At 47.5% G+C, this 8,377-nt stretch overlaps 1 protein-coding gene across 5 annotated transcripts; it reads left to right on the top strand.

Moving 5' to 3' along the window:
- Window positions 1–8: 8 nt before the first annotated feature.
- Window positions 9–8,147, top strand: CUNH1orf109 (chromosome unknown C1orf109 homolog). 5 transcript variants are annotated; one of them, XR_004958980.1, is made up of 6 exons: window positions 9–291; window positions 471–748; window positions 3,375–3,554; window positions 5,375–5,493; window positions 5,669–5,786; window positions 7,622–8,147. XR_004958980.1 is itself a non-coding variant. In XM_036256991.1 (5 exons), exons 2-4 carry the CDS (start codon window positions 474–476, stop codon window positions 5,471–5,473), a joined length of 558 nt encoding a protein of 185 aa, XP_036112884.1. In that variant the 5' UTR covers window positions 9–291; window positions 471–473; the 3' UTR covers window positions 5,474–5,493; window positions 5,669–6,498. The 5 variants fall into 5 exon arrangements, 2 of the variants coding, with proteins under 2 accessions (XP_036112884.1, XP_036112883.1); XR_004958981.1 differs by having other exon boundaries at window positions 5,669–5,762; XR_004958979.1 differs by having other exon boundaries at window positions 5,669–5,770; window positions 7,622–8,146.
- The last annotated feature ends 230 nt before the right edge of the window (window positions 8,148–8,377 follow it).

Below are 8,377 nucleotides of genomic sequence, written 5' to 3' on the forward strand. Positions count from 1 at the left end.
CTGCGTAGGGGATACGCTCAGAGAAACTGCCGGCCCAGGCTAGCGGCTCCGGCGGGTACTCCAACTTGCAAGGCCTCAAGCTTTTAAGTTTTCCCGCTGGTTTAGGGAAGCGGCCGGCAGTCCTAAGGGGAGAGGACGATTCCGCGGGGAAGACCGGGCGTGGGCCCCAGGGATCCGCAGCCTGCAGCAGGAGACTGCCTTAGCCCCCAAGGAGCCTCCTCCTAGGCGTAGTCGGGGAGCCCTTCCCGAGGTGGGAGACGAGGGTCCCGCCTTCTGAGAGCCCCTCTGCAGGTAAGACATCGCCTCGCGCCAGGGGCGCCTGTCGGAGCGAATAGACAGCCCTTCGTGAGGAAGCCTTGGTTTAGCCGAAACTCATCGGAGAACGGAAATAACTCCCACCCTGGAGCCGGTTCTTCGCCCCCCGACCTGGGACCCAAAGGCTGGGTTTGGTTTTGTTTCCCCCCCAACAGAAGATGACGCAAGAGCGGCCTCTGCTCGCGGTGCAGGCGGCCCTGAAGAAGTGCTTTCTCGCGGTGCAGCAGCAGCAGGGCCTGTGGCAGAGCACGCTGGCGGACTGCCGGCCCCTGCTGGCCGCCCTCCGCAACCTGGCGGAGCAGCTGCAGGCGGCGCAGAACCTGCGGTTCGAGGACGTGCCGTCGCTGCGGGCCTTCCCGGGCTTACAGGAGCGGCTGAGGCGCAAGCAGCTGGAGGCCGGCGACACTGCCCTGGACAAGCTGGGAGAGAGGCTGTAAGAGGCTCCTTGGCGCTCTTTCTTGGCGGAGAGATGCGAAGACCGGGTGTTCTAGAAGTAGCTGGGGTCAGTCGGGAAGGCGCTTTTCTCTTTCCTTGCGAGCATGGCATTTGGAGGTGTTTAGACCTTACCGCCTTTGCATCTGGCAGCGGGACCTGGGTCAGACACCCATTTTCTGGCATTTCCCTTGTCAGAGGCTGGGCGTAGCAGTGGTGGACTTAGTAGACGTCTAAAACGTAGACAGACAGCATTGAAGTGTTTATTAGCTCTCCTTTAGTGTTTTTGTTTTGTTTTTTTGTAAAAAGCAACAGGAACTACAGCTGACCCTTGAACAGCCCGGGGTGTGGGGGGGGGGGGGTAGCAATGACCTCCAGCACAATGGAAAATCTACATATAAGGACGGTTGGATTCCCAACATTGGCGTTAGACCTTGAACAACGCAGGTTTTAGCTGTGCTGGTCAATTGAAAAAATCAGCAAATAAGTGACCTGCGCAGTGAAAGCCCATGTTGTTTAAGGGTCAGCTGTATACTGTAAACTTAGTGGGTGTCAGCCTGCGGTCCAGAGAGACCTGGGTTCGGTTCCCGCAAAGGGCACCTACCTTGGTTGCAGTTTGTCCCCGGCCCTGGTTGGGTCTGCGGGTGTCCCTTTCACATCAATGTTTCTCTCTCTCTCTCTTCCTCTCCTTCTCCCTCCCACTCTATCTGAACAAAAATGGAAAAAATGTCCTTGGGTGAGGATAAAAAAACAACAACTTGGTAGGTGTCAGAGCTAAGGGTTTTACATACAATATTGCATAAAATCTTTTCAGCACCTCTGTGACTTAACTGCACTTCATCCCATTTTGCAGGTGAGGAAACAGGCCCAGGCAGATTGCCTCTAGGCTCACAGCTAGTAACTAGCAAGGCTGCGATTCTAATCCAAGTGTGCCTGACATCAAGGCCAGAGCTCTTAAACACCACTTTGTCTGCTGTACATTGGTGTCTGCACCCCGGAGGAGCACATCTGTCAGCCCTCATTATGCCTAGTGTTAGACTCTGTCTCAGAGTTAATAGGTTATGAGGATAGAGAAAAGACAGGGCACATGTGGCCTTTCCTTGACCAGAGCAAAAGACAGTTCTAGTGTGTAGAGTATATGCCTTAGACTAATACAAAACTGTAAAAAATGGGGACCTTCTTTGTATTCATTTGTACAAAATACATTGATTAAGCACCAATGGGATGCCAAGCACAAGGTGCTGGGAATACAACAAAGAACCAGATTTAGTTGCTTAGTTGAGTAGAAGAGATAGTCCGTTAAATTATGTTATGGTACATTCTAAGACGAAGAATTTTTATTTCAATTGATTACATATTTGTGTGTGGATATTGGGCTATTTTAAGTCTATTTTTAAATTGTGGGTCATGGTCAGACATTTTTGAAAGCCATAATTCTAAGCTAAGGATTGCCTTGCCCTTTGGGAAATGGTAACTTTTGGCCTGGTGACTGGGCCCCTTGGAGTCTCCAATGGAACAATAACAATATTTACCATAAGCTGGGAACTTCTCTCAGCATTTTATGTCTATTACTGCATTTAATCTTCACAATAACCCTTTCTATTCTTTCAACAAGTGTTGTTCTATGTGCCAGTCTCAATGTTCTAGGTACTTGGGATGCGCAGTGAGCAAAACAGACTGGTTTTATATATGATTGAGGATAAGTAACTCTCCTAAGTCCATATGAGTCTGTGTGTACTGCCAGCCTATACTTTACCATTCAAGAATTCAGTAGAGCCCTGGCCAGTTTGGCTCAGCGGTCAGAGCATCGGCCTGTGGACCACAGAGTCCCGGGTTTGGTTCCCACTAGGGACACATACCAAAAAAAAAAAAAAAAAAAAAAAAAGAATTCACTTGGATGGGGCTGGGTAGCATGTAGATAATGCTGGTTTGTTGATAGCTTTATGGCAGCCCCAGACAGGCCCCTTGATCTTTTTTTTTATCCTCACCCAAGGACATTTTTCCATTTTTTGTTCAGATAGAGTGGGAGGGAGAGAGAGAAACATCGATGTGAAAGGGACACATCGAACGGTTGCCACCTGCACAACCCAGCCAGGGCCGGGGACAAACTGCAACCGAGGTACGTGCCCTTAGCGGGAACCGAACCTGGGTCTCTCTGGATCACAGGCTGACACTCTAACCGCTGAGCCAAACTGGCCAGGGCGGCCCCTTGGTCTTTACTTTCTTTGGTAACTGGGCTGATCACACAGGTTCGAGAGCCATGTAACTTATTCATTTTCTCCATTTATATGTCAGTTCTTACTTCTTACATCACCCCTACATCTAAGGCACTATCACCAATCTCCTTAGACAAATGGGTGTCATTTGGAGGCAGTTTTACCCTTGGGACATTTGGCAATTACTGGAGACATCCTTGACTGTCACAACTTGGAGAGAATTGGGGCATGGTTTGGTCCTCTCATCTAGTGGGTAGAGGCCAGGGATGCTGCTAAACATCCTACAGTGCACAGGGTAGCCTTCCACCACAAAGAATCATCTGGTCCAAAATGTCAGTGTGCCAAGGGTTAGTTCGGAACCCTGTTAGGCCTTTCTCATGACAATACCTAATATAAGACCCTTTCCCCCAGAGCTGCCCTCCTCAAGGTGCGTGACACTGTCAGCAGCCACGTGGGACAGGTGCTTCAGATCTATGAACAGCATGCAGACACGCTCGGCATTGATGCTGTCCTGCAGGCTTCAGTGTTGAGCCCCTCTGTGGCTGACATGTTGGAATGGTTGCAAGATATTGAGAGACACTATCGAAGTTCGTATCCTTTGCACAGATAGTGCCTCGGGGAGTCCAAGGAAGTCTTAATTTTATTTTTCACAGGATTACAAAATTGTATAGTGTGGTTCTCTTTGGCTCCTGAACTTTGGTTCTTCCTACAATTATTTCTCAACCCATTTACTAAGTAGCTGCTACCTGCCAGGCATTGTTCGAGTTGCTGGAAAATAGGCAATAAAAAAGGAAACCACATAGAATGTCAGGTGAAGATGAGTGCTATGGAGAAAAATAAAGCAGAGAAAGTGAGGGATGAGAGTGGGGTTATGATTTTAAATATGTTGAGCAGGGCAGGCCTCACTGAGAAAGTAACATTTGAGAAGACTTCAGGTACAAAGGCCCGGAGGTGACAGATTGCCTGACATGTTCAAGAAATAACAAGGAGGCCAGTGTGGCTAGAGGAGAGTGGAGAGGGGAAGACTAACATTAGATGTAGTCAGAGACTGGGCTAGATCTTACAGGGCCTTGGGTCTTTGAAAGGGTTTTTGCTTTTACTCTGGGTGACATGGAAAGGTTTTAGAAGGGTTTACCATAGTCAAACCTGTTTTTAACAGGACCACCCTGGCTTTGTTCTGAGAAAAGACTTGGGGTGCTGTGGGGCAAGGGTAGAAGTGGAAAGATCATTTAGTTCTGGCCTTTTTGTCTCAATTCTTGCCTGATACGCATATCTACCCACTGGCTTAAATTTCTCCCTTCATTTGAATAATTCCCAAATCCAAGTTTTATTCTTGTCTCTTGTCTTGATTTTCAGTTTTCTGTCGATGTCTCCAACTGGATTGCTCATGGACCAGCACACTCAAATTTAGAACTGAACTCTCTATCTAGCCTTCACATTCTATTCCTTTTTCCTTTAGTTGTAGAATCAACCCTCTATAATCACCGAGTCTGGAGACTTAAGCAGTATCTTCCCCCTTTCCCTCTGTTTTCTTTTTTAATTGCAACAGTAGCAGCCACAGCTGCTGCAGCTAACATTACTGAGCACTTATTATGTGCCAGGTACTGTTCTGAGCATGTTTACACAGTCTCCTGTCAAATCCTTTGATTCTATTTTTCTGGTGCATTTCATGTTTTCCTTCTCCATCCCCACTGTCTCTTTCATAGTTTCTTTACCTCTCACTTGGACTTTTAATCACATGAAGCAAGGCAGGTTTCTCTGTCTCTAGCTGTTTTCCTTCTCAGCCATCCCTAGTGAGTGCCCTCACCCCTTGTGTCTTCAGAAGGTCGAGTTCTGATCCTATTGTTTGTATGGGAGTTTTCTGCAGCTTCTGTTGGGAGGAGGGCAAAATACAGAATCCCTACACTGGGCTGCAATTCACTTTGTGTTCCAGCTCAACCTGCCTTCTCAGCCACCTTTCCTCCTACTCTGCACATTGTTCCGTGCCAGCCAAACTGGAAGGTTTACTTGTCCCTGAATCGATTCCAGGCTTCCCCACTTCTGTGCCTTTGCTCAGGCTTTTCCTGCCAGCCGTAGTCTTCCTGCTGCCCTTTAAACTGGATGAATTCAACCCCTGAACTTCACTGAATTTGCTCTCATATGTCCCGTAGGTTTTCTTTTTGTTTCTGGTTTTCCTGCACCATAGTGAGATCCTGGATTGCAGGGCCAGTGTTCCATTCCTCTCCCTGTAGCACAGAGCCATGTGCGTCAAGAGGTGCTTGATACAGATTTGTAGCATGGGCTGATCCTACAACCTGGGGAAATTCCTGACAGCTGCACTTCACGTTTATGCTCACTATAGCTCTCTCTGGGGTATTTTCCCCTTCAACGTATTTCGTTTTCTTTTTGAGTAGTCCTTAACTTCCAGTAAGTTACCTGAAGAGAAAGTACCTCCTGTCCTCAATCCATTGGGGAGACTTGGCAAACACCCAAGCTTTGCCCAAGGCCTGGGACCGAATTTCAGAAGATGAACACCAAGACCTGGTACAAGGTACTGGTTTCGGCTTATTCCTTCATGTCTTCCTCGCGTTCTTTCTTTCCCTGTGTCTCACTTCTTTGGAAGCATTGTGGAGATGCCCTTACAGTGCCTGTGTGTTTGTTTTCCGTGTGATGTTCCGTGTTCTCTGGAGAGGTGGTATGTCACAGTTTCTCTCTTCCTATTCCAGATACCCTACTGAATGTTTCCTTCTTCCTGGAAGAGTAAAGAAGCTGTGTGTTTATCTGGAGACCATGGGGGCACAGTGGAAGACTGACAGTGCTGTACTGTGGTATTTCTTTAAAAATGTCAATATTGCAACCACATTTGAAAAATTATTTACCGCCTAAGGACTGGATTTTGGGAGAATTGAGCTGGTGTTTCTGATTTTGGAGCTTCTCCTTGCCAGGTCATGGCTGAGGGTACATGGGCCACTCCTCGCCCTCTCCTAAGGTCCAGGGGAGTGGGTGGAGGCAGGGAGAATGCAGGAAAGGCACTGAAGAGTACCAGGGACTGAAGCAGCAGCCACAGAAGTGGTCGGGAAGGAAAGGACAGCATAGAGCGTGGCACTGCCCCCAGCGTCTTCCAAAACCCTGAGCCTGGTTGACATCAAGGCCTGGTTTTGTGTATTTGTGTCAATGCCTGATTCTTTGAAGAATGAGAAAGTGATTTTGATGATTTAAAGAAATAAGGGTGATGTCGATAGAAAACAGTAATTGTTTTCCAAATGCAGTAGCTCCTTATCAAGCCAATTTCCATTTCCGGAGACTACCACCAGGGGGCGGTGGTGCAGCATGAATGATTCTGACCGCTTTGCTGTGAAGGTGTTCCTCTGTTGCTCTTACTGAGAGTAGGTAACTGGGGATAGTGGGACTCCCAAAATGACAGAGGTTTAATGACCAGTGCTGTCAACTGGCTTGCTACATTCCTCTGTTTGTTTGTTTTTATCCTCATCCGAGGACATTTTTCCATTTTTTGTTCAGATAGAGCGGGAGGGAGAGAGAGGAAGAAAGAGAGAGAGAAGCATCGATGTGAAGGGACACATCGAGTGGTTGCCACCCTCATGACCAACCAGGGCCAGGGACAAACTGCAACCAAGGTACGTGCCCTTAGCGGGAACCAAACCCGGGTCTGTCTGTACCGCAGGCCGACGCTCCAACCGCTGAGCCAAACCGGCCAGGGCCATTCCTCTGATCTTGGAGTAGCTGCACAGTTGGGAGAACCCAGCCCAGGGTCAGGAGATCAGGTCTATGTGTGTTCTAGGAACAGAGATGAGAAAGAATCTTAGAAAGGTTTATAGTTCAACCAGGGAAAGATTTAAATCATGTTTCTCAAGCTTTATTGTGCATATAAGTCCCTGGTGTCTTGTTAAAATTTAGATTCTGATTCTGTAGTTCTGGAGTGGGGTTCTAGATTCTGTATTTCTAACAAGATTCCAGGTAATATTGATGCTGATGATCCGAGGACCAGACTGAGTTGAAGAGATTTAAATTGTAAAGCAGTAGTAAGCCCTGGCTGGTTTGGCTCAGCAGTTAGAGCGTAGGCCCGCGGACCAGAGAGACCCGGGTTTGGTTCCCGCTAAGGGCAGTTTGCAGTTTGTCTCCAGCCCTGATTGGGGTCGTGTGGGTGGCAACCAATCAATGTGTTTCTCTCACATTGATGTTTCTCTCTCTCTTTCTTTCTCCCTCCTGCTCTATCTGAAATGCAAAAATGTCCTCAAGTGAGGATAAAAAAAATAAAAAATAAAAAATAAAGCAGTTGTAAAAGTGTCGTGTCTGAGGTAAAAACAGAATCCTTTGGGGGAAAGAGAGGTGATAACTAGTTGCCGGTGAGAATGCTTCATGGTGACAGCTCAGTTAGGGCTGAGGCTGACTTTACTTGGGGCTGAGAGGAGCGCAGGGCATTCCACGCACAGGAACACAGCTAAGCAAAGTGCGCTGTGTGCAAGTGGTGTGTGTCGCTGCATACGTTGAAAAGTCCGCCCCCAGTTACCAGATCCCTTTCCTGGAGGCAGCCAATGTTTAATATTCTTCCAAAAATATTCTTTGCCTATGTAAGCACAGTGGTGGGGAACCTCTAAGGTAGCCCAACAATCTCACACCCATATACATGTCTTCTCTTTCGGTGTGGGCTGGACTTACAGGTTTGTTTCCAGGGAACAGAATACTGCAGACGTGGTGGGATGTCACTTCTGAAACTAGGTTATGCAAAGACTGCAGCTTTCATCTTGGATGCTGTGGCTCCGTCTCTTGGATCACTCACCCTGGGGAGAGTCAGCTGCAGTGCTGGGGGCAGCCCTGTGGAGAGCCTGTGAGAGACCGATGCCTGCCAGCAGCCTCCTGAGTGAGTTTCGAAGCAGATCCTCTCCCCGAGTTGAGACTTCGGGTGAGACTACAGCCCCAGCTAACTGCTTGACCACAACCTCGACCTACGCCAAAGACAACCAGCTAAGCGGTGCCCGGATTCCTGACCCGTGGAAACAGAAAATAAATGTTTTAAGTTATTACGTTTTGGGGTAATTTGTTCCACAGTAATTGATATAACTAATGCAACAAGCAAATATGTGTTTGTATATTCTCCACAATTTTATACAAATTGTAAAGTACTATATACCCAGTTTTGTACCTTGTTTTTTTCTATTTACTATATCGTGGAATATTGTTGTGTGTGAATACATAAAGAGCTTTAATTTTTTCTAAAGCAGTTGCAGAGTTCTCTGTTGTATGGGCATACCATCATTTATTTACCTAGCCCCTTACTGGTGGACCTGTAGGCTGTTTTCAAAGTCTTAATGTCTGTTACGTATCAGTAGCCCTCCCTCTACTCCTTCTCCTACTCGTGATGCCTTTTTCCAGTTAGCTAATCCCATCCCATATACTCAGTCCCAATAGGGGAAAAA

The sequence above is a fragment of the Molossus molossus genome, unplaced genomic scaffold (genome assembly GCF_014108415.1).
Source record: "Molossus molossus isolate mMolMol1 unplaced genomic scaffold, mMolMol1.p scaffold_m16_p_12, whole genome shotgun sequence".
Classification (NCBI taxonomy): Eukaryota; Metazoa; Chordata; class Mammalia; order Chiroptera; family Molossidae; genus Molossus; species Molossus molossus.

What these genes read in the sequence shown, in the direction of transcription:
- CUNH1orf109 (XM_036256990.1), top strand. Translation starts at nt 474, where the DNA reads ATGACGCAAGAGCGGCCTCTGCTCGCGGTGCAGGCGGCCCTGAAGAAG. An exon ending in GACAAGCTGGGAGAGAGGCT is followed by an intron (nt 749 to 3,374) that starts GTAAGAGGCTCC and finishes CCTTTCCCCCAG; the next exon opens with AGCTGCCCTCCTCAAGGTGC. An exon ending in GAGAGACACTATCGAAGTTC is followed by an intron (nt 3,555 to 5,374) that starts GTATCCTTTGCA and finishes ACTTCCAGTAAG; the next exon opens with TTACCTGAAGAGAAAGTACC.